At 31.2% G+C, this 26,719-nt stretch overlaps 3 protein-coding genes across 3 annotated transcripts; all 3 read right to left on the bottom strand.

The window, feature by feature from the left end:
* Positions 1-2,693: 2,693 nt before the first annotated feature.
* On the bottom strand, positions 2,694-7,239 carry LOC114189783. Its single transcript, XM_028078469.1, has 6 exons — positions 6,942-7,239; positions 6,787-6,837; positions 6,512-6,563; positions 6,084-6,142; positions 5,844-5,889; positions 2,694-3,035 (listed from the first exon to the last, which is right to left on the bottom strand). Exons 1-6 carry the CDS (start codon positions 7,065-7,067, stop codon positions 2,893-2,895), a joined length of 477 nt encoding a protein of 158 aa, XP_027934270.1. The 5' UTR covers positions 7,068-7,239; the 3' UTR covers positions 2,694-2,892.
* A 2,818-nt stretch (positions 7,240-10,057) lies between these two features.
* Positions 10,058-13,121, bottom strand: LOC114192518. Its single transcript, XM_028082264.1, has 2 exons — positions 11,757-13,121; positions 10,058-11,664 (listed from the first exon to the last, which is right to left on the bottom strand). Exons 1-2 carry the CDS (start codon positions 12,709-12,711, stop codon positions 11,303-11,305), a joined length of 1,317 nt encoding a protein of 438 aa, XP_027938065.1. The 5' UTR covers positions 12,712-13,121; the 3' UTR covers positions 10,058-11,302.
* Positions 13,122-19,544: 6,423 nt separating this feature from the next.
* On the bottom strand, positions 19,545-20,263 carry LOC114192164 (dirigent protein 22-like). The gene has a single exon (XM_028081787.1). The coding sequence runs from the start codon at positions 20,218-20,220 to the stop codon at positions 19,654-19,656; it is 567 nt and encodes a 188-aa protein (XP_027937588.1). The 5' UTR covers positions 20,221-20,263; the 3' UTR covers positions 19,545-19,653.
* Positions 20,264-26,719: the final 6,456 nt, after the last annotated feature.

The following is a 26,719-nucleotide window of genomic DNA, read 5'->3' as shown; positions in this document are numbered from 1 at the left end:
ATCAACTCTTAAAAATAGGAATTTTAAAACTGTTGAAACTGTATCAATCTTCAGATTAAGTTAACATGTCATTTTTTATTAAAAAATATTATATTTTTTTACTGCATTAGTTATTTAAATTTCAATGTACAACTAAAATTCAGGGTGAATTTGGATTTTTTTTTTCACAGATCAAATTTGTAAACATGTGCTATATATAGATAATAAATTGAAGATTTTAATGATCATAAGTTTGACTTCAATTACAATAAGAATATACTTCCCCATAAGAAGTTTTATCTTTAATTCCCTTATTTGGATAAAAAGAAATGAGATAAATTTAAATAAAAGGAAAGAAATTGTAAAGTTGAAGAAAATAAGTGAAAAGTTTAAGAGTGATTTAATTCATTTAATAAAATAAAAAATAATAATTAATATATTTGGAAAACAATTAAAATATTATTGTGTTAAAAATAAAATTAGATTGAATATTAAAAATCATTTTAATATCTACTTTTGAAGAGTAGCAAATTCATCTTATTGTTGAAATGTATTTTTGATGCTTACTCTACCAAATGAAAAAAAAAATGCATAATATTAATATTGTGATAATTATTATTTACTAAAGGAGTGTGGTCCCCTATAGCATAATTTCAAAACTCATTTTGATATAATTCATATGTTTCACTTTGGGACCAAAACATATCACTTTGTGGACAAATTGTGTTCCTTAAAATATTAGGATAAAATCGATATGTTTACCATGTAAAAGATTTACAGTGTCATACTGCAATAACATGTTCCATAACTTTAACTAAGAATAAAAATTTAATTATTATATGTTATTTACTTATTCTTGAATTTTTTTTTCCCTACCTTGTCCCTTCTATCTCATTTATAATGTGTTATATAAAGTTACTTTAATATAACTTTACCTTTAATATTAATAATCATTCCCTGACATATACTACATTAATTTCTTTTTAAATCATTATTACCAGCAATAAATGTTCTTTAAAATAATTTTAAAAATATTTATTATTAAGTTACATTTAAATATTTATCTAAATCATTATAACTTTTAATATTAATAATGGAACGTTTTTCAAAAAGTATTAATTATTAACATTAAAATTATTTACTTAATAGTTTATTAATATATTCCTAAATTTTTTTAATAAGTTGCATTAATTAACAACATACCTTAAAATATTTATTAATTTTGAGTCACAAACAATCAATATATGGAATTCTTATTTTTTTTTTTTTCAAGAATGGTACTGCGCTTCAAAAATAAAAGAAAAAAAATAAAAGGTGTCATCTTGTAATCACACATCAAAGTAACCACATTTGTTAATTATATACATACATGTGTGTATGTGTGTATTACTAACTTAATAAGTCTTAAAATATTGACAATTTAAATTAATAAATTCATTATTTTTAATTTAATTTTTAATGATATTACTAACTTAATTTAATATATGATTAAAATTTCCATATATATATATATATATATATATATATATATATATATATATATATATATATATATATATATATATATATATATATATATATATATATATGTTATGTAAATAACTTAATAAATTTTCTTTATTTCGATTCGTTTGTTTGATGTTAATTTTCTTTATTTTGTTAATTATAGTTTTTTAATTCAAAATGTGATTTTATTTTCTTAAAGAGGAAGGAAAATTAGGTTGTAATTTAGTATTCTGGTGACTACATTTGTTTCAACTACTGATTTCGAAAATAAAAACCAGAATTAAACTGTTCGAGAATCGAATATTTTAAGTATATAGTAAATGTATTATGTTGATAAATAATAAAAGGCATAATGAGTTACTTGAGAATTGATGTGAATAATTCTTTTACATACTTTCTTTCTGTGAATGATTCTCGGCACATCCCAGAGAATTAGGATCCATAACCTCAGCTGAAAACCCAGCCCAAATATATTCAAACATTCATCCCATTCCATTTAGGTTTTCTTTAGTCATTTTCGTAATTTCTTCTCTCATCTCATAATTATAACAAAAATTACCATTATCATGTTATTAACTATATTCTAAAGTAAGTAATCCAAAAACATCTAAAATACATTTCTCTCAAATTATATAATGCATAATAGATTCAGATTTTGTGATATTAAACTATATCTCATATTACATAATTCAGAACTATATAATCTTCTTGTAAATTATGCAAACCAAAATATAATATCAAATTACCTAATTCAAAACCACAGCTCAGATTGCACCATCTTATTCCAAAAATTATACAATCTAAAATATTCTTCAAAATTACACAATTTAAAATTCTAAATTATTTAACAGTAAATATGAACGCTTTCACTTCCGTAACATAAACCAAATAAATTATGAGAAAAGGCATGTCAATCACTTTTTTATATTATGAGTAAGAAGAAAGTATAGAGATAGAGAAAGAAATAACTAAACTCACTGACATACCCTAGCACAGCATGTGAGGCCCATTCAACGCCCCAGACTAGAATTAGTTTGATGTAAATTAATCATATATTTATCGTGATTTTAAGAATTTTTATTTAATTTTCAATATATATATAATGTATTTTATTCTATTATTTTTAAAATAAATATATTAGCTTATCATATATGTGTCGTCTCCGATCCACATACTATATTTATGCTATATTTATGCATCATAACATGTTACAGTTAAATAAATGAACTTCTTATTATCAAAGCTTAATAGTAAAATATAAACAAAGATTATTCACATATAAGCATCTCCGTAAGGAGTAACAAAAATGTTACAAGTGTTTTAACAATACTAAACATCCACAGGACGGTAATGCAGACAAAATTGGCAGGTAAAGTATTTTCCTTGTAAGTAAACCGAAAGGAATCATCAGAGCCTCTTGAGATGCTGAGTTTTGGAGCTGTAGTTCTCTTCAATATGTCGGGTAACAAGAGAGATTCCATAATGTGAGGCACTCGAGGCAGCATAATAGGATGTTACAGTGAGTTGAGTGAACTTTGGAAGCACATAACCTAAAAATTCAACATGTATCCACATTACTAAAAGGTATTTAAAGCATATAGTATCATCGACACAATAAACTACAAGACTTAAAACACCTCTAAGTGATTTTTCTTATGAAAAGTGTATGACATATCACATGGCAAGTAACATTCTATCATGCATCAATTTCCAAATATTACATTTTAATACTAAAGCAGTCAATTCAAGCAACTAAAAGTGCAATTGCAGCAAAGCAATGCTATTTAGGGACAACAACTACTGCAAAGCTCCACTCGATTCACCTATTTGGGTTGTCAGAAGTTTTGGCATGAATTGCCATATGCCCTAAACACAGCATAACAACCACAATGCTTCCTCAAAATTGGAGTCTATTGTCCTTTTCATTTCTTTTTAAACAAAATCCCTTTTCTACCCTCTATGGAGATGGCAAGACTTCTACTTTGCTCTTGCATATGCTAAGGAAGTTTCTGCCTTGTTCTCACTTAAACATATTTTCCACCAACCCATAGTCAGGTGCGCATGTATGGTCTTGGTCATGACTGCAGGAAGCAAGATGGTGAGGGCTGAACTTGTAACGAACTTAATATACTGGACAGAAAAGCAAAATACTAGGAAAAACGCCAAGAACTGGAAGAAAACTCCCCAGTGTTACAGTAAGCTTCAGTCAAATATACGTAGACCAAAACAAAAAAAGTCTCGGACAGACCTTGCAGAAGAAGCTCTGTACACATCGTCACAGAAGCATTGTGAAATTCAAATGGACCTCTCCCTCTCAAACCCACCAGACGCAACCCTTAATTTTGGCATAACAAACTGTTTAACAACCAGACGGCTCTGCTCAGCCTATATTTATTGATTCTCCGCTAGATTTCCATTCTGCACTCCTGCTGTAAACCCTCAAACTTCAGGCCTTGCATCATTAACTCTCCTTCAGATTCCTGGACCCTATCACTACCCTCCCGTTGAAGAATTTTCTTGTCCTCAAGGCGAAATGTGGCGAATTTACTAAGTATTCAATAGATTTTCCCTTCCATTTCACTAATCACTGGTGTACAGCCTCTCCATGCTTGAGGTAGTAAATTCTCACTTTCGTCCCTAAAAGTTGTTACGGTCACTTACTGTAGCCCCTGAGATTTATAAATTTAGACATTAGTCCTTGAGATTCAAAACTGCAATATCTTTCTTCCCTGACATCAGTTAACATCAGCATGAACGATGGAGCAATACCTAACAAGTTAAGTGACACGCCTCAAGGGTGAACCTTCAACCAATTTTTGTTTGTAATTTTCCAATGCTCATCAGGCTGCAGCCCATTCCAACAGAAGTTTATATACTACTATGGCAAGTGGAATGATATGGATGAAAAGATATAAGCTTCAATGTTATGATAAATTGTTCAATAGACCCCCTTTGCCTTAAGTTAAAAAACTCTTCAAAAGGATTTCCGAATTTCTTAATGTGACGAGCAATTGGAAGCTCTCTTGAATTCTCCCCGTGTAACGAGCTATTAAAAGTTCTCTTTTGAATCTTACTACAGGAAGACAATATCCTTGTTCCACACTCCAGAAGAGAAATACTACTCACTTTAATGGCCTCCACTGTTCACATCTCTTCCCCATAAACCATCCAGTCCCTCACTCCTCACAACTTGAGCATCACTGACTAACTACCATATCACTTACCCTTTTCTTTCTTCTAGAATAGACTTTTCAAATTGGCTGGATTTTTTGGCTTAAACTGGAAATGTGATCCACCTAAACTGACTCAATGGCCTAATCATTAGAAGACCCTATTTGCCTGAAAAGGTTATACTAGTGGATTGTTAAACCCTTCCGTCTTTAGCTCGAGCAACTAATCCTGAATGGTCCTCCAGGTATTTTGGACTTCAAAATAAACTTGAACTCAGGCTATCCGTCCAACACATCCAACAGGCAATTGGGAGCTTCTCCTTTCAATTGGATATACATTACTCCTCCGAATGGTGTAACTTGCATCCCAACTAAGAAGGAGCACAATCCTCTAGGTATTTGGAAGGATCCTGAAGTTCTACTAAGAAACTATTAATATCGGTGACCTTAGACTAAACAATAAGGATAAAGAATTTATCTTTGTTTACCCAAGATAATGCAGTCACCCATGCTAGCAAATTTGATAGATTTAAATGAAAATCTCCAATATTTAGTTTCAGTGAAATATACATACTTAAACCTAACTTAATCCAACAAAAACAGATTATAAGATGAAGATTTCTACCACTTATATTATATACTATATTTTGGCATTATTTTAAGTTGATGTAAAACTTCAGTTTTTTTCCCAATCCAGATGATTATAGACATTAAAAAAGCATGTCTCTTTTGTTCTTTTGTTACTAAAACCAATGTCTTTGATATCATCAGTTACACCCTAAACTTGAGCTGCGATGTGAATCATTATCTTTTCGTGCATTTTCAACAGTAGCTAGATGATATGTTATTTGTGACTGTAAGGCTATTTTTTCCATTCCAGTCATCACACGTGCATTAATATTTGTTTCAATATTATTTCGTATACTGGGATTTTATACTCCATGTTACTAGCAAACGTATTTGTGTCTTATACCCAAGGTAGTATCCTGTGATCTACAAAACTGATTCAAGTAAACCAATTGGCAAAAGCAGAAACAAATGGGGTATAACCTATCTTTCATGCTTCCTTCTATGTTAAAGCCATTACCGTGAAATAGTTGTCAAATATTCAACTGTGACTCTGTAAGCACTATTAAAAATATAAGGAACCAAATATAAGCCTAAGATGTAAGCATGTGCAGAAGTTACCTCCAAAAGCAGTACTTATGCCTGTGAATATCAACAATGGAGGAATCTGTGAACAAATCATAAAAGAAATAAGATAACTACAGAATAAAACCGAACTCTACGGTACATCAAAGCATCAAATATGCTAAGTATAAAAGGAAAGCGTAAAGAAGTTGAAACCAACTTCTATGCTAAGTTTATTCATGGCATAAACAAAGCATAAAGCCAAGTAATTTCAAAAGTCAATCAACGTCTACATACCCCAACTACGAAAGGAAGCCACTTCGGTCCCTTCAGACCCTTTTGAAGATATGGTAAACCTACAGCCAAAGATAATTAGCAATATCCTCAACAAAGAAGGAACATGACATGAATTTTAATTTTAATCCATTAGCAGCACAAAGGATTTAACATCATCACTAAAAATTATAATACAACAACAAAGCCTTATCCCCAGCGTGAGGGCGGCTATATATGGATCCGAAGACAGCATTTGGCTCGATTACAGACCAAAATTTTAAAGATGTTAACATGTCATAATAAATTAAAATTCCTAACAAAAAAATAAATAATTAAAACATTTTCTAAACTAAATGGCCTGAGATTAATACTGAAAAGGCATTACATAACAAATTTAATATAATCTCCAACGGTATACCACAAAGAAGAAAACAAATAATTAAGCTTGCCTGTATTAAAACCATGAACTGTACTAAGCATAGCACCAATCCCCGTGCCAGCCTATTAAACAGCAAACACAAAGACAATAAGCAACAAGAAAGAACACTCATAAAACAAAAGTACAGTCCGAACTCGAGCCGAGAATAACTCAGTTCGAACTTTGAATTCCAAAAACAAAAATCGCAATTTTTCATCAACCTCGACTGCATTAGAATATTAAAATCAATACTGTAATGATACGACAACCCCAAAAGCGGACCCAATTGAGAAGGAAGGAACTTACGACAGCAGTGGCATCGTGCAACACCGGAGTGATTGTCCACTCGCCCCTTTCCTGATCGTGAAACAAAGACAAATTCGTAGAGTCAATTCATCAAACACCTTGAGCGCAGTTACAAACAAACACTTTGAGAAAAACAGAGTGAGAAAAATACTAACGGAATTAGGGTTGAGAAGCGAGAGACAACGAGGGCATCGTGGGGAACCGAGGCCAGGGTTGAGGGTAGGATCGTGATCTAGATTTCCGTTCCTTAGTTTCTCTTCGTAGACCTCTCTAGTACCCATTCCTCTCTCTCTCTGTGCTACTAAGATCGGTGTTGATCACCGAAAGGGTTTAGAAAGATGAAGAATAATGAATACTCTGCATTTTACTTCATTTAAAAGAAATTTGTGACTATCTTTTTCTCATAATTTCTGTTATGTTTTGATTATCTTTTAGATAATTTTCCCATTTCGTACGATAGATATACAGAGATGGTTTCGTTATAACGATTTATTCAAATATATTTATACATCTTAAGAAAGAAAAAATATTCAGATATCTTTCCAGAACAAAAATATATACTTTCTAAGAGGTGATTAATTTTTCGAAAAAAACAAAATGGCGCGTCAAATATTTTTAGAAGTAATTCTTTTGAGAAGAAAAATATTTTTTTTCTATACTACGAAAACACACGTCCACTATTATGTTTGTATTTCTTAATTTTTATAAAAATTTAAATTAGGTTTAATAAAAAATATATAATTAATTTTTAAAATAATTACTAAATATAAAATTTAAAAAAATAAAATATGTACAAAAAATTTGTAAAAATAATTGTTAAAAATAAAAGAGATTTTAAAATAATGAAGATAAATTATGTATAAAATAATTAATTTTTAAAATAATAATTAAAGATAAAACTTAAATAACTAAATATGGATAAAAAAAAATATTTTTTTATATATTATTAGCATAAACACAGGTGCGATAACATCTGTGTGTATACGTATTTTTTAAATATATATAGTATTATATTAGTAGGTAATGATACTGTAATATTATTAATTTAATATATAAAATTATATTATATTATTAAAAATTAAAAATAAAGTGAAATATATCAAAAAAATATGAGAGAGAAATGTTGATAAATAAAAAAAAACAGAGATAGACAGTTTTATAAAAAATTTGTAAAAATAAAGTCAATTTTCAAAAATTTAATAAATAATTATGTTTTAAAGGATAAAATTAAAATTTTAAAATTTAAACACACATGAGGGTAAAATTAAATCTTTTTACATGTTGATATAGATTATATTATAAATTATTATAGATTATAGATTAATAACAGAAATTGTTAATTGGACCCTATACTACTTACCTCTTTAGGTTTTCTGTCTCTATTTGTCCTTTTTCCAAAATGACAAAATTAATAAATAAAATAAAGTTTATAAAAAATTAATTTAAAATAATAATTAAAATTTTATTTATTTTGAGAGAACAGATGAAACAAAAAATTATATAATTTGAAATTCAATTTATTAGTATAAATTTTTAAAAATATTTATAATAAATAATAATAATAATATTGTAAAATTCTAAACTTATCTTTTATTTATCATTCATTTTTCTAAATCATTATAACAAAAACAAAATAAATTTTAAATTATATTATAAAATATATCTTTAAATAATTTTTTTTAATAATTAAACTCTTAATTGATATTTTAATGTCTTTCAAAATTCGACTCTCTAAAGATATTTTTTTTATTTTTTTATTTTTTCTTTTCTAAAAATGATAAATAAAAAAAGTACAATTATTTTTTTATTTTTTTTATTTTTAATTTTTTATGTTTTTTTCCTTTTTTTCAATTCAAATTTTATTTATATGATTAAGATTAAAATATTACTCGTAAGATTATAGAGAATGCTATAAATGATAAATATCTTTTATAAATAGATCTTTTATTGTTTTATTGTTAAAAATATTTAATATAATTAAAAATTAGTTAAAATTAGTTTATTTTATAAAATCTATTGTCTTTTTGAAAAGTGAATTTTTTTCCTTGTCTAACTTTTCTACTTGTTTGTTTTAAAATTGAAATATATCGAATGATTTATGATGATGAGGAATATCTTTTTATCCAATCAATAAGTTAAACAGAGTAAGTGTCTCTTATTTTTTTAGAGTCTTTTGGTTCTTGAGTTGCATGTATAGTCATTGGAGTTTGAATGTATGATTTAAGGGTTTTATATCAATCTTTGTTTAATTGGGATTATTAAAAAATTATCAAAACATTGATCTAATGTTTTTTTTTTGCAAATATTTTCTTTGTGACTATGGGTGCTTAGATGCAAATAAGACTTCGTGTTATGCTCATAGTTAGGTAAGGAAAGTTAGATATTTAAATTGATTGGATAGTGGTTGAATTGGATGTAAATGTGATTTTTCTTGTTTTATAATAGTGATTTAGTGAAAAGGAAAATTTGATGATTTAGGTTAAGTTGATTAGAGCTTTGGGATTGGATGGGAATTTTGTTTCAAAGATAGGTAAATATGGCTCAATTGATTTCAATTAGTATATTTTGAACTTGTATAACTTGTTTTGACTCGTAAGAGAGTTATGGATTATGCAAACACATTGGGTGAGTGTCTCACTCGTTGAGCAATAACATAATTCGCAAAGTTACTGAAGTAGAAGAATACCACTTGTTCGGTAGTAACTCTAAGTGAGGATTGGTTTTGTGAAAGTCAAAGAGGCATGGGCACATCATTTGTTTGGGCAAATTTGTGAAAATTGCTTCGAATGATTATGTTCATTAAGCGAGTGAAACTCTCGGCTTGGCGACATTTTAAGTATTTTCTTCCAATGCTAATTATTGGGTGAGTCTTTTGTAGCTCAACAAGAAAGTATTTCTTTTAAATGAAATGTTTTATGAAGTTATGAGAAATGTTGTTTTGAAATGTTTTGTGCTGTGATTATATATACATTGAAGAGAAAAAAATATAAGGTATGAGAAGTATGGAATGAGAATGTTTAAATATGAGAAGTATTTCATTCTTGTGTAGTAGGATGTATTGGATAAGGATCTAGTTGGAAATTATCCAAACTTTTTTAAGTACTGTAACTCACATAGATAAAAGTATTTAGATAATGAGAGGTAAATAATTTAAGAAATATTATAATACATAAAGTATACTTATGTAGTTATTACACATAATACTAATTATAAAATGCTTAAATTAACAGAATAGTTTTACTCATTCGAGTGTTACATTATGATATAAAGATTATATTGTATTTACATAGATATGGATATATATAAAGATCGCTAAGCTTTTAAACAAAAATGATAATAAAGAGATACTGAATCGTAATACGAGAATACGATCTCATATCGTTCACGCTACCTCATTCTTATTTCATATACTCATTTCTTGGTTTTTTTCTATTGTAGGCAAATGGGATGGGTTTATTACGTATATGGACAAATTTTTTAAAAATTACGGAAGTAGGCAAAACATTTTGGGGGGGCACGTTTTCGTAAGAAGAAATCGTGTAGCCCCCAAACGTTTTTGTGGGTCAGCGTGGTCAGAGGGGAAATCGTGTGGGGGGTGGACGAGATTTAAAGAAAATCGTGTGGGGGCAGAACGACATTGAAAGGAAATCGTTGGGGGGGAGGACGTTTTCAGATGAGTAATCGATTACCCCATACTGTAATCGATTACTGCATGTGTTGCAGTTTTCTGGGTGTAATGTAATCGATTACAGACGAAGTGTAATCGATTACATGGTTAATGCAGTGAAGTGTAATCGATTACAATGGTATTGTAATCGATTACATTGCAAATTTTGAAAAACAAAGTTGTTAAATTTGAATTGGATACATAGGCGAGCATAATAATTTGTTCTCATTTGATAAAGTTTTGTTGGTCCATAAAAGAATAAAGTATTTGAACTTGTAGTTGATGAAGGCATAAGAAATATTAATGTTCATAGAAAATTGTCTTAGTTTTGACATTGTAGAAAGAAGAAAAAAACATTGAAAATTAAATTAACTGAAATAAATAATGTACAACTTATTGACGAAATGGACATTGTCCCCTATGATGACCCTCAGTGCGACAATAAGAGCATTTTTTTGGCTTATCCGTAACGGGTTGATCCATTTCGTTATGGATCCTAGTCCTTGGAGGTCGTCCGGAAGCCTTACGCCTAGTTTGGGGGTCTGGATTGAAATTAGGACCTGTATATGTTGACCAATAGTCCTCATTTCGCAGGGGGTGGAATTGGACTTGATAAGCCTTATTTATGTTATTAAGGGTGTAAACTGGATCGATAAAATTTGAAAGTGGCATGTGACCAAAAGAACAAACAGCTATGACGTGCTGACAGGGTAATCGACTAGCTTGGAAGTGACCACAATCACACCACCAATCGTTTAATCTGACAGTGAATGAGATTGGTTTTGGCCGATAGTGATGGGGGCTCGATATCTCTTGCACCTCGAATTCTGAATTATCTCGATCGTAACGTTAAACATGACAATATGCAGATTTCTGTTGATTTTGTTGGAGCAAGGTTGTGACATCTTCTGGATATTGATGTCCAGCTCTTAACATAGAGTCTGCCTTTAAGCCGCGTTCAACAAACCAGGCATTTATGTTTTGAAATGTAATTTTCAAAAGTGCACAGATAGGTAATGAGCGAGCCCCCTTTAGCACAGAGTTCATGCACTCCGCCAAGTTTGTTGTCATGTGCGTGTACCTGCGCCCCCCATCATAAGCCTGAGACCACTTATGTAAGGGGATTTTATCAATCCAAGCTACTGCTTGTGGGTATTGGGACCTCATAGCTGAAAGTTTTGCTTGCACGATAGGTTGTTTGACTTCATAAGCTGTGAAAAAGAAATATAAAATGAAATGAAAAAGTATTATGTATGGGAAATATTTTGTGCATCTGGAATTTAAAGTTAGGAAAACGTCTTACCCAAGTTAATGAATTGTTTCTTGAGATCGGCATTTTTGAAGCGATTGTTGAAGTTGGAACCCAGATGACGTATGCAGTAGACAGAGTGAAGATTGTCTGATTCCCAGTCAACTTCTTCCGATCGTAGGGCTGACAAAATTCCCTTGCCTCTATCAGTAATTAGGCAGAGATTTGGCAGAGGAGTTACATGCTCTCGCAGTAGTTGAAAAAACCAAATCAATGCCTCCTTTGTCTCACCTTCTACTATTACAAATGCCAAAGGAAATATGTTTCTATTTCCATCCTGAGCAATTGCAGTAAGCAAGGTGGCATGATATCTGCCTGTTAAAAAAGTTCCATCCACTTGAACAACAGGTTTACAATACTTAAAACCTTCAATGCAAGGTCCAAATGCCCAGAAGCAACGTTCCATAATGTATGTGGAACTTCCATCCTCAGCATCAATATTAACTGGAGGACCGGAAAGTTGAAAAATTGTCCCAGGATTGGTTTGCTGGGCAGCTAGTAACCATCTGGGAACTTCATTATAAGATTGGTCCCAATCACCATACTCCATTGTTATTGCTTTCTCCTTCGCAATCCATGCTCTAATATATGTGACTGTGTATCCGTAACGACTTTTGATTTCAGCGACCAAGCTTTTGATGCGAATGCTTGGATTTGTGCGGACCAAATGAAAAACAATTGAAGCAATTTGGGTGGAATCTAGGTTGCAGTGATCTTGTGACATTAATGTAGGGAAACACGTATGTGTACCATCAATGGACTTGATTTCCCAATGATGTCGGATTTTGCTATAACTGGCCCTCAGACGCCATTGACATCCATTGTTGTAATGGATGCATCGTGCAACATAAAGATGCGGTTTTGATTCTACCACATTGAAGCTGTATCCATTAGTGATGTGATAATGTTTGATGGCAGACACCGTTGCTTCTTTAGAATCGAATTGCATGGCTTCTTGTAGTTGGACTTACACATAGGGATTGTAATCCATAGGAGGAATTGGGACAATTTCTTGATTGTCTGCATTGTCTTCCTCAAAATCATCGGAAGTAAAGTCTTCGACAATGTCTGGAATGATAGGTTCGTCATCAATTGGATTAGACGAAGAAGATCCTCCATAATTCCAGGAACTCATTCTGAACAGGTTGGTATGGAAGGTTACACCGGAATTTTTTAGATCCAAAAATAGATCAGAAAATTGCAGATGTGAAGGTTGTATGCAGAGAACTTGTGATAAGAGAAACAATGGTAGTGTGGTTGAATATATACGCGTTTTAGTAACTACAATGAATTGGAGTGGGTTGGTGTGCAAAAGAAGGGGTCGGGGGGTGTGAAAAGTAAAAAATATTAATTTTTGAAGAAAACATGCACCCCCCACACGTTTTCTACTAGAAAACGTGCCCCCCCCCCCACACGTTTTCTACTAAAAAACGTGTCCCCCCCCACACGTTTTCTAATTTAAAATCGTGCCCCCCCAATACGTTTTCTATTCAGAGAACGTGCACCCCCAGCACGTTTTGTTCTTACATTTTTTGGATTCTGCGTGATTCCTGGACTGCACCTGCCATCATACTATTACAAATTCACGCTTCTGTGGTAAAATTAAATCAATCACGCTTCTGCAGATTACTATTGAAAAGAATGCATCCTTTTTTGATAGTATTCACAATAATGGTTTGATTGGAAATGTCTCTGCCACCTGCAAATATAAGAAATAATATGAGATTCTCTGAAAAAGTGATTATTATTGAAGAGAAGGTTTGAGTGGCAAACATAGGGAGCCATGTGGTGGTGTGCATGGAGGTATAGGAAAATAGTGTCCTATTTTTTAGACATGTGGTGGAGTACGTGAGAGAGAGAAAAAAGAGAAGTAAGGCATGTGAGTGAATAGTGTTGTGAAGTAGTTTAAGTATCCATATGAGGTGCAACATTCACATCACTGAATACTTCATTGGCTTCCCGTAGTTGTTGGATTTGCAGCATAGAAAAATTTATTTGTCCTCCGTTAACCTAACAGGTTTGGAAAATTTTATGATAATTTGTTTTTTGTTTGTTTTGTTAGTGATTGAGTTGAAATGATATTCTGTTAATATTTTCATAAACTTTGATGTAGTTTATTATGGCTCAGAACAACAACCTCCCAGCAAACTTGTCCGTGTTGCGTCATCAAGACGATCACATCACCAACCACATTTGGGAAGGAAACGAGAGGGTCCTCCGACCACGACGCCATTCTATCTGGATACTAAAACATACTGATCTTATTGACCCTAGGGTTAGAATGGTAATTGATGCAGTTGGTTTTGGTCACGTTCTCAAAGTGAGTAATATGGAAATTAACCACCTAATGGTAACAGCATTATGTGAAAGGTGGAGGACTGAAACTCACACCTTCCACATGCCACTCGGAGAAACAAATGTTACCCTGGAAGATGTTTCACTACAACTGGGGATGCCAATTGATGATGAACCTGTCACCGGTGGAACTTCAGGAAACCTACTACAACTGTGTCAAGATTTATTAGGGGATATTCCTCCCGAAAATATGTTTACAGGGAACCAAATAAAGCTATCATGGCTGAATAGCAGATTCCGAGAATTACCGGATGACGCAACACTGGCTACAGTTGGACAGTATGCACGAGCACACATCCTCATTTTGATTGACAGCATGTTGATGCCGGATACATCAGTCAGTCTCGTGCATTTTATGTTCTTGCCATTGTTAGCAGATATGGAGCATATTTCAAAATTTAGTTGGGGTTCCGCAGTATTGGCATGCCTCTATCGTGCACTGGATCACAGCACAAAATTCCATCAAGACAACATTGGTGGATGCATGTTATTGCTCCAGTGTTGGGCATGGGAGAGATTTACATGCATCTCTCCAGAAATACAAGCAGTCACGGAGGACGAGATTGTGGCTAGGCTCGCGTTTCCCTTAAGTGTCAGATGGTGTCGGCAAACACGTTCTGTGTTCCATGACCAAACAACTGTGGTTGGCTTCCGGAAAAAATTTGATCAAATTCAACCAAAGCAGGTTTATTATCAATCCATGATTTAGTATTATGTTCCTTGAAATTCCCTTAGTTTTATCTTTTCAAATTGTTAACACTAATTTTTGCAGTTTTTATGGACACCATATCGACAGCCACATGTTAATCGCATGATAATAATAAATGTTTCTCCAATTAGTCGGGCATTGGTTCCTCTTATTTGTTTTGCGACGGTTGAATTTCACCAAGTTGACCGGGTAGTTAGACAGTTTGGTTGGCGACAAAACATTCCATCCGACCCGATGAACCTGGATGAGGTTCACCGAATTGATCTCCGAGGAAGGGGGGAAATTAATTGGAGGCAATATCATCATCGCTTTATCATGCTCTGGAATAATCGCCATAATTCCATTGTTCAGGGCGAACCTTTCACCAAAAGCGGCCATCTGCGTGATAACTCCCCCTACATGCAATGGTACATAAATCATACCATCCGGTATATCACGGCTAATGCGCAATCATCCGATGATGAAGTGAGAATCAATTTATCATTCCCTGCATGTTAATTAAAGTTTTGATTATAATTGATTTGAAATAATAAAATTGATTTTTTTAATTTGTATTAGTATGACATGCCGGAGCAATATCAGAATCCGCCTTCACATCAGCAGTTTCGTCCGGATACACCTTTTTCCGGCCTCCTTCAGTCACAAAATGTATCTGCTGGATTTGGGAATTGGGATCACAGAATGCATCCTCCATCGTCATCTCAACAGGTTCCCAGTTCGTATGGTTTTTTTCCAGCACCTTCAAACTTTGGATCAGGTCCAGCGCAATGTTATGGTGGTTCAGGTGGCCCACACATTTCCAGCTATGGGGGTGTTCCATCACAAATGTTTGGGACATCAGCACTAACTCCACCATCTGCATACCGAGGTACCTCATCTTCACAACCATACTACAGACCTGAAATTCCATTTAATGTGTCAGAAGGAGGTTCTGAATCTGTGGAAGTGGAAGATACTGATGACGAAAGTGAGTCACCCCCTCCTCCCCCACAACCTGAGAGACGACCTCGACGACCGACACGAAGGCCACCATGTGGCACAGGCAGCCACCGTTGAATAATGTTGTTGTGAAATAAACTTATAACATTATGGGACAATATTGTACTTTGTATGTGTATTATTTCAATATGACAATTCCATACATACGTAATGAATTCAACCTTTATCATTTTGTCTTTCTTCATTCACTCAATAATTGTGGAACTACTATGCTTATAAAAACCACATCCCCACACTACATCAAATGCAAAGTTTCAACTTCTCAACCACATCTCCTTCCTCTTTTTCTTTGTTAATACAAAACCCAAAGATGGAACAATTTTCCCCTGAAATGTTTGGCATAACAGAGTCACAGGATTTCTCCAATTCATACATAGCTGCCTTATACACAAACGGTGAAATCAAACTCTGTGACGATGGGGTGAAGTTCATATGTCAGACTCCAGAGATTGTTCGCATTCCATACAACTGCACATACAACATGCTGAAGCAAAGAGTTTGTGCAGCCATTCCAAGCCAGTCACACACAACCATTAACAACCTATACTTCAGACGACCCACAATGACTTCTGAAGGAAATGTTGTCTATGACGCATTTGAAATAAAGACAGATGAACATGTTTTTCAAATGTTGGAATGTAAGTCTTCTTTCCCTTTGAACACCATGATTGAATTGTACGTGACCTTCACAAGATCACCTGAAGAAATACTTCCTCTATTAACTACAAACACCCCATCATCATCATCCTCAAACACTCTCCCAACTTCACCAACTATTATTTATTTTGGTGGACCTTTAAGGGGTGCTACTATCATAGAGAGTCGATTAGGTTTTGGTCTTCAGTTTCGTTCCGATTCCACGAAAACATTCTCCATCACACATAATTGCACCTACAATGAATTATTACAAACCGTAACTCAATTAGTGGAGTGTGGTGACCGTAGAGTTGTGAAGCAAATTGACTATCGTCGCCCTTCAACAATACGCAATAGGCGACTATATCATGACACCGCGGAAATCAAATGTGACTTTGATGTTTCACAAATGATCAGTCGTTGGACACACGTACAAAGTCTAGACCAATCTGTCAAAAAACCGCGCATCTCTTCCTATATCGAGCTTTTCATCCAAACTAGAGACATCAGACCACCAACACCTTCCGAAGAATACCAAGATATCAATTCTGGATGGTTTGTGGATCACCGCGGAAGAAGAAGATACAGATGGTTACCGTAAATTGTTTTTTTTTTTTTTTTGCTTTCCATTTGAAGTTATGTGCAACTTATTTCTCATTTTATTTCTCTTTAATTAATGGAATATGTTAAAGTTTCTTATCAATGGAGTAAGAAGGCTTAAAAAATAAATTCTTATCATGAAAGTGTGTGGTAATCGATTACCATGAAAGTGTAATCGATTACAATGACCAAAATTTGGACTTGTAATACCACGGTAATCGATTACCAAAACCCAAATTTGTTCAATGTAATCGATTACCACCGTCTGTAATCGATTACACAAGCAACAGGACAACCTGGAACACAAACAATACCTTCGTAATCGATTACAACCCCCCTCGTAATCGATTAACAGGAGAATTTGCCAAAATTTATTTCTACATTAGTAATCGATTACACAAACACTATAATCGATTACCACTCTACCACGAACCACTGCAACTGATTCTTTTTCTTCGTAATCGATTACAAAACCCTGTAATCGATTACACAACTTTCAGGAGCTCCTGGAATGTTATTTTTAACGTCGTAATCGATTACACAAACCCTGTAATCGATTACGACTCGTCTTCCACTATAAAAACAACATTTTCTCTCTCCGCCGCTGCAGCAAACAAACCCCACCCGCGCCTCCATTCTCTCCTCCGTCAATTCATCACTCTGTCTTCATATCTTCACCAAATCACATCCCGTTTGTTGCAATCTTTCTCATTTTCAATTCTCTACAAAACCCACCGATTCAAATCTTCAAAAACACCCTCAAATGGCAGAATCATCAAGGAAACGCAAGACTCAAGTTGGTGCTCGCCGCCGCCGTGGTCCCGCCATCAACGAACCTGAAGAAATAATCGAACCTTCACAACCACAGAGACTCTTCTCTTCCGTAGCACATGAAAAAGGCATTAAAAGACCATGCCCCTTTACCATATGCTAATCATATTACTGACATTTTTATTAAGTTTAATGTTCCTATAGATGATGAACCATTTGAGGAGATTAATTGGAGAACAGGTCCAATTGGTGCTGAAGTGATTCATTCCTTTGGTTTTGTAAAAAACCAAAATGGTGAATGGATTCATAAACGTGATATGCAGAATGCACCTATTCATGATGACCGAACACCATCTCCACCGCCTCAGCCTACCCAGGATGCATCTGCTGCTATGCTTAATGATATTATCCATGAAATCCGCGATCTCTGGGCTTTTGTTGGTTCAAGATTTGACAGTATAGATGCTCGGGTTGGACAACTTGAGGAAGACATGGCTTATGTGCGGCGCCAATTTCCTCCATCTTAGATGCATTTCAAATGTTTATTTTCATTCAAAAACTTTGTATTTCTTTAATGCACTTTGACATTGATATTATTATGTTAGTACTTTAATTGATAGTCATTTATTTTTTCACTACTATCACTATTTTTTTATCTCATATTCGATTACATTATACATCATTGTTTTCCTATCGAGTGAAATGTTTTTTTTCTCAAAAAATTTCGCTTGTAATCGATTACACAACGTGCGTAATCGATTACACAATACCCAGAAAACTACAACACATTCAGTAATCGATTACAAACAACAGTAATCGATTACTGATTAAAAAACGTTATACCCCTGCACGATTACAACATGCAGTAATCGATTACAACAAACTGTAATCGATTACGCCCCCAAAAACGTTCACCCCCCACACGATTTTCCCTCTGACCACGCTGACCCACAAAAACGTTTGGGGGCTACACGATTTCTTCTTACGAAAACGTGCCCCCCAAAACGTTTTGCCTACTTCCGTAATTTTTAAAAAATTTGTCCATATACGTAATAAACTCATCCCATTTGCCTACAATAGAAAAAAAAAACCTCATTTCTTATATAACTTGCAGGTTGAGTTGAGCCTAATTAAGTGTCACTATAACTATTTTTGTTGTAAACATGATCATTAATATTAATATTTTTGCATTATCATAATTTTTAAATATTTGATGTACTTCGACCGGTTAAATGCAAAACTATTATTTAAGTAAGATTATTCAAAGCAACCAGTAATAAAAAAAATATCAAAAAGTAGAATTTAGTCAAAACAACTTCGATCCCCATTTGATTTAGAACATATATTATTGTAAGTTACCCCACCACAGTTAGAAGAACAAAACCTAATCAAGAACCCGTGACATGCGTGAATTTCCGATAATACACATCTAAATTTTATTTAGATGTGTAAATTTAATATTTTTTTTTATAAAAATATTAATTTGGTCTTAATTTTTAAAAAGATGTTTTATTCAAATTATTTTAAATAAAAATTATTAATAATAATATTGATATTTAAAATAATTTACAAAATTAAATATTAATATTTATATTAAATTTTAGTAATAAAAATCATCGATATAATTAATGCGTTAATAATTTTTGTCTAATATAAATGGTTAGGACATTTTTTAAAAATTTAAAACTCGATTGACGACTTCTTACAAACAGTTACCAAAATATTCTTGAAAACAGTTACCAAAATATCATATTCAAACAACAAAACAAAAGTGGTATCATCTACCGATTAATATTATTTTTTTTGTTGAAACAAAACCCTTCAATAATGTAAAACATAAACGTCATACTCCACAACAGCTTCCAACGTACCGAAAGAATGCGTCTTGGCCTGCGCATACCCGCGGGCAAACCGGAACAGCCCGCTGCCGCCCACCACCGGCATCTCTCTCACGGCGGATTCCACCGTGTTCCGCCCCAACACGGCCAGGCTGCTCCCGTTGTACTTCCCCTGCGTGAATGCGAAGTTCATGGCCATCAGAAACCCCAGTTCGGTTGTCGACGCCGACGCGTAGATCCCCTGCGCCCTCCCGACCACCGTGGACTCAGCGTCCGGGAGCTCAGTTAGCGGGTCGTCCATCATCATCACCGCGCCGAACAACGTCGACGACTTGTCCGTGGTGGGTGCCGCCGCGACCCGCACCGCGGTCTGGTTGCTGCCGCCGACAATGTCGTGGAAGAAGAAGTGGAGGTGGCTGAGCTTCTGCGGCTGGTGGAGGCCTAAGGAGGAAGGGGAAATGCTTTGCACGAAACGGTGCGTTTTAGCGGCGGTGACGGAGGAGAAAAAGAAGAAAAAGAGGAGGGAAGTGGTAACGAATGGAATCACCATTGTTCTGTGAGAGTTGTTTTGACGAAGAAAACTCTGAAGAGAGGAATGAATAAGCACTTCTTATATATGGAAATAATTATCATTATTATAATAAAATAAAGTAAAGTATCTTCAATATTATACATTAATGAATAAGAAAATGATATTTTGATAATTTTTGATAATTTTATGTTAGAACGATAACATTTTTCTGAGTTGATTTAGAATTTAAAGAAATAAGAAAAATGAAAAAAAAATTACTTAAAAGATGTTATTGTATATGTTGAGTTATATATATTCTTTTCATATATGAATTATCATTATAATAGAAATTATGGTATATATATATATATATATATATATATATATATATATATATATATATATATATATATATATATATATATGACATTAGTCTTACGTATATAAAGTATTTGATATTACTTTTATACAAAAAATTTAAGGTAATGGTGTTATGAGTCTTTCAATAATGAATCTTCAGTATGTAATTCTTTCATATATTATGATTATAATTATTCAGAATTATGACTTCATTTAGTTATATGACATTAGTTTTACACATATAAAATATTTGATACTACTTTTACACCAAAATTTTAAAACTATGGGATTGTAGATCTTTATTCTTATATAGTATTTAACTTTATCTGTTACATCCAACGTGAACTTTTAACTCATATTTTGACTATTTCCAATAATATATGATAAAGAAAAGTTATTATTCAGAATTGTAGACATGCCCTTTCATTATCTAGAGTAAATAAATCTAGTTGAAATATTGAAATTACTTGTTATTATTTCATTCCTTGATTTGGCTTAGGGCTAAGTAGATCACCACACCAACACTCTTGATTTTGAATTTATCTACGACTATTTTTTAAATTATTCTTAAAGTGTTAGTTTAAGAATATTTAGTAACTTCTATTGAGCATGCTTAACTTTTTAATCATGAAATAATTTCTTTAATACTTCTTTCTTGTTCCACGTTTTATTATTTTTTTATTGAAAAGGTTACCTCGCACTTCAAGTCATTCATTACAAAAAAAAAAATACTAAATCTCTGTACCAAAAGATTAAAAAACACAAAGTCTTATTTACAAATAGTGACCAAGAAGAGTGGATAATAATTATAAGTAAACAACAAATAAAGTGTGCAGCATTTTATCAACTTTATCAATTAACTTGTTATTAAATGGACTCTTGTATCAATTAAACAATTTAAATTTGTTCTTTTCTTCAACCCAAGTGCGTTTGTCTTTAATCAATCTATATAATCAAAACAATTATAAAAATATAAAAACTAAGAATCAATCAATAAAGTGAACCAAACCACTACCATTATTTAAGGAAGGTATAATGGCACACTATCACCATATTATATTATATTATATATATATATATATATATATATATATATATATATATATATATATATATATATATATATATATATATATATATATTTCATGCAAAATACACTGGAAAAAAAAACGTATCATCAAATGATGGATGAAAGTAAATGGTGTAAATGACTCTAATATAATTGAAGTGCCCCAAGTATTTACTTAAATTTTGTGTTAATAGTTCAAATTTCATATACATTGTTAGTTAATATAATCTTAAAGTTTAATTTATATAAGGTTAAATATGTTTTTGGTCTTTCAAGTTTCAGTGAAATTTTGAATTAGTTTCTCTTCAAAACTTTTGATTAATTTAGTCTTTTATCTTAAAAAATGTATGAATTTAGTCATTTTAACCAAATTTTGTTGAATTTATCTGACCTTAAGTATATTTCATGGTAGTATTTGAACTTTTTACACTATTTCACACATTTTTGCTTAAATGTTAACTCAAATATTATCATAAAATGCGTTTAAAATATCAAATAAACTTAACAAAATTTGGTAATAAGAACTAAATTCATGCATTTCTAAAGATGGAAGACTAATTTAGTATAAAATTTCGAAGATGGACTAATTTCAAAATCCACTAAAACTTGGATTAAAAACATATTTAATCCATTTAGATATTATTTATTTTTACAAAATTGATTAATAAACCGATGATGATTTTCTAATTATATATGTTTTTTCATTTACTATTTTAAGTCGACGTAGGATTTAATATCTACACATTTTTACATCAATATTATTGAACTTGATGTGGACTTGGTGTGTAATTAATGTGGCAAAGTGCCATTTTTTTTATTCCGTCTAAACATGAGTTGGAATCGTGTATAAATAAACGGAATACTATAAAAGTAAAAATGTATGTTTGCAATACAATATATTTATGGGCTATACGTGAAAAAAATAAATCTTCTATAAATAAAAATAATATATTGTATTTTTCAGATAATAATCGCAATAATATTTTATTACACGTTATAAATAATTAAAAGGATTGATTGTAGAACACATTTTAATTAATGTCATTATTCATTATAATTTTTCAAGCACTTAAAAATATTACATACTAGTTAAGATTATTGTTTCTCCGAATTATTAGTCATTCACTATTAAAAATTCACTTAGTTTTTCAATTTTCAAATTCTTTTATGTTTCATCCTTAAATAAAGGTTTGATTTGTCTTAATTCGTTTAAGTATAATTTCATAATGTTTATTGCTCTATTATTACAAATGAATAAACGATAATATTATAACCATATCAACTTTAATGAAACTTTCAAGTATTATAGATTCAATGTGACAACAATCGTTAATTTTGGAGTAAATTTTATTTTTAGCCTCTTATTCTTTAAAAAAAAACATTTTCGGTCTTTAATATTTTGTTAATTAGTTTTAGTTGCTCAACAATCTATTTTTTACTAGTTTTAGTTCCTTAACAATATTTGTAATGTATTTTAACTTTTCAATATTTTTCTGTCAAAACAAGTATAAAGAGTTAAAAGTTGGATACAAAGTTTGAAAATAAGTTAAAAGTCAACTAAAATAATTTGAGTGTGATCGATGAATGTAAGTGAAGACTTAGAAGTAACAAATTCAAATTCTCTTGAAATCACCATATTAACAGCTCTTCCACCCTCCCTTCCTTTATTTCTAACCACTTGGCCACCTTATATCACTCATGTGAAGTATTGGAAGTATTCAATGAATTTAGATAAATACACTAGAAAAGAACAATGTGTCATATTTGTGAAGTTTTAACAAAACCAAATAGGTAACTTTTGCTAATGAAATATGAATTGAAGGATTCAATTAAGTCTAAAAGTTTGTGGATTATGTTTTTTCTATTAATTTTTTAAAACAACTTTGTCTTTTGACTCAATGTTTAATTGAACTATGATACAATGTTCACCGGTGTTCAAGAAAAAGGTCAATGATAAAAACATAATCATATTTAATCTTTGTCCATATAGGACTCCAAGCCCTTTACGAAAACTAATGAGTATTCCTTCACAATAAAAGTTTTCTATCTTTAAAATTTCTTATATTAATCTTAGTGAAAGAGAGAACACTCAATCTAAATTATATTATATATACGGGGGAGCCACAATAAAGCCAATAGAGGCGGAAGTTGGAAATCACTTTTTTCAAGTTCCACAACAACAACTTCGCTTAGTAACTTGTTCAACTAGTGTATGGTTTGTAGATGCTTATGGTCGATAAAATAAGAAGAGGAGTGTTAACTCTTTGGCAAGTGTATTGAATCGTTACAAGTAATAAATTAGAAGTCCAACTATCATTTTTTCCATGCGTGTGTTTGTCTAATTATGATTACATACTAGTTTAAGTGGTAGAACAACATATTAAACTACGAAATTTTAGAAACTATAAAGTGATTTAGTAAAAGTTTCACCAGGTTGAATTTCACGAATCAAATTAACGCAACAATAACACAATATATCTTTATCTTACTCAAACATTCACATAATAAGCATACTTGACCTAATTCCTTATAATCAAGTTCTAAATCTTTATGTTAAATCACTAATTTCTTATCCATGTAACATAGAATTTGGCATTAAGATAAGATGTCTAAAATGACTAAGAGATTAAGTTTATTCCTATAACCAAGCTCTTGGGTGTTCTATCTATGTCTAAGTTCCAATTCATTTATCACTAATTAAACACTAAAGAATATCATGATATTCCACTATACACATTAATAATCTTGATATAACATATGAATAAATAACGAAAGAGATTATATTACATTGGAAAAGTTACATAAAGTATGAGTTCATTACATTCAGGGGCAGATCATTGATAGGGCAGGGAGGGGCCATGGCCCCCCCAATATTTTTGAATTTTTTTTTAAATTATATGTATATTTTTGAAATTTTTTAAATTCTATATATCTTTTAAATTTTTAAATTTTTAAAAAATTATATGTAGTATATTTTATAAATTAATGACAATTAAATTGTGTGACTTTTTATTTTTGTTATAAAACACAACATTTAATCTTAAAAGTTGGTCATCTAGCTTTTTTTAGTCTCAATTTAGTTCTGATTTTTGAAAAAATTGATGCAATTTAGTTATTTTCATTAAATTTGTTGAAGCAAATGAAAAGATTTTTCATACACTTGGATTATGTTAACTGTACCAACAAAAAAAACATTCTTATTAACCGTTCCAATTTTCAACAAATTGAGACTAAAAAAATATTAGACAACAAACTAGACATTTATGGACAAATAAAGAAAAAAAATTGTTAAACCAAATATTTATTAAGATATTTTTTATTTCTTTCTCATTGTCTTTTTAATTTTTCACAAATTGTATTCATTTCTCATTCTCATATGTTTTCTTTTTTATTTCTGAAGAAAAAATAAATAGTCACAAACTCATTTTTTTTCTGATTTCTCATTTGTTTTCTTTCTTTCTTGAAAAAAAAGGTAACTCTCTATCGTCTTACCTGATAATAAAATATTAGTTTAAGAGTTATTAACATTATTTTTTTATCTTACAAGCCTTTTGCAAATTCATTTTTTATGAATATATAGGATAATTCGTTTTTTATGAATATATAAGATAAAATTTGTATTCTAATATTATTTTGAAAAAAAATATTTATATAGATGGAAAATAAAATAATAGATTTATTTATTTTTAAAAGATTAAAGGGAAGCTATTTGTGAAGATAAAAACAGATACATTCCACTTCATATATTTTAAAACATTATACTAATAATCTAATCTAATGAGAATTATTTTTTGTAACATTATACTAATAATCTAATTTAATGATCAAAAGATTATATTATTTTGGCCCCTCCAAAATTTTTGGTCAAGATCCGCCACTGATTACATCCAACCCCAATGAAATAGGAGTTTAACTACTCCTATTCATCTAAGGCATACAAGTTTGATGAACTTGATGGAATGAATCGAGGAACTTGAAGTCTTTTTTCCCTGTAATTGCCCTTGACCAAATTATGAGTTTCTTAAGAACTCTCTTTTTACGTTTAATTATCAACATATTAACCACTTTCAAAAATTGTCCTCTCGCTGGGCGAGCATAGACTCTCGCCGAGTGAGAGATAACTTTTGTTTCACTTCTAACTTCTTTGTCTCGCTCAGCGAGAAAACATATTCGTTGGGCGAGTATTAGACTTGACCGTTGGGCGAGAGTAATTGAGTGGCTGAGCAAGAAGGTCCTACCAGACAATTCTCAAATATTCTCCAATCTTCCATTTTCCTACACAATAATCCCAAAAAAAAAAACTAAATTATACCTAACTTAAAAGAAAATCTTACATTCTTTTCATAAGATAACACATGAATGAATACAAATATTAGGTTAAAACAAGCATGAATAATATTGACCACACTTATCAAGCTGCAAGCCAACAGGGAAAGAAAAAAGAAAGAAATAAGTGATGACCAATGAGATATTAATAGTGATTCAATCTTTTGATCACCCATTTATTACATCACCTTGTGGTTTCAAACAGAAGCGGACCTATGAAGGGATATAGGGGCCTATGGCCCCCCAAAATTTTTATATCTACATAATTTAATTAATATATAATTTTAAATATCTATTTAAAAATTAATATTTTTAGTATATTTAATATTTTAAAATTATTTATATATTTATATTTAATATATTTATATATTTTTTTCACATTTTCAATTTTACCTTTTTAATATTTTTAAAAATAAAACTAATTATTTTATTAACATTATCTTTCAAGTGATCACTTATTTAATTTAATCATTTTTTTATTTGATTATTTTTATTTGAAACTTAACTATTATAAATGAAAATTAATTATAGTAAAATTATAAAAATTATTTGTATCTATTTTATAATTATAATGATAACAATAATTATAATTTTATTATTTTTTATTATCTTACAAAAAGTAAATACAATGTTTTTACCAATTTATATAAATATTTTGAAATTAATCTTTTAATTTTTATTTTCATTCAAAAATGTGAAGTTAGTTCTCCAATTTTTTTAGTCCCAATTTGATCTCGATTTTTGAAAAAATAATACAATTTGGTTATTTTTTGTTAAATTTTC

The sequence above is a fragment of the Vigna unguiculata genome, chromosome 7 (genome assembly GCF_004118075.2).
Source record: "Vigna unguiculata cultivar IT97K-499-35 chromosome 7, ASM411807v1, whole genome shotgun sequence".
NCBI lineage: Eukaryota > Viridiplantae > Streptophyta > Magnoliopsida > Fabales > Fabaceae > Vigna > Vigna unguiculata.
The sequence above is the reverse complement of the archived record's forward strand: the minus strand, read 5'-3'. Positions and strand labels throughout refer to the sequence as shown.

Excerpts from the sequence above, each read along its gene's own strand:
- LOC114189783 (XM_028078469.1), bottom strand. The coding sequence starts at position 7,067 with ATGGGTACTAGAGAGGTCTACGAAGAGAAACTAAGGAACGGAAATCTA. Across the intron at positions 6,838-6,941 it reads CGCTTCTCAACCCTAATTCC|GAAAGGGGCGAGTGGACAAT; the intron begins GTTAGTATTTTT and ends TTTCACGATCAG. Across the intron at positions 6,143-6,511 it reads AGTTCATGGTTTTAATACAG|GTTTACCATATCTTCAAAAG; the intron begins GCAAGCTTAATT and ends CTTTGGCTGTAG.
- LOC114192164 (XM_028081787.1), bottom strand. The coding sequence starts at position 20,220 with ATGGTGATTCCATTCGTTACCACTTCCCTCCTCTTTTTCTTCTTTTTC.
- LOC114192518 (XM_028082264.1), bottom strand. The coding sequence starts at position 12,711 with ATGCAATTCGATTCTAAAGAAGCAACGGTGTCTGCCATCAAACATTAT. Across the intron at positions 11,665-11,756 it reads GAAACAATTCATTAACTTGG|CTTATGAAGTCAAACAACCT; the intron begins GTAAGACGTTTT and ends TCTTTTTCACAG.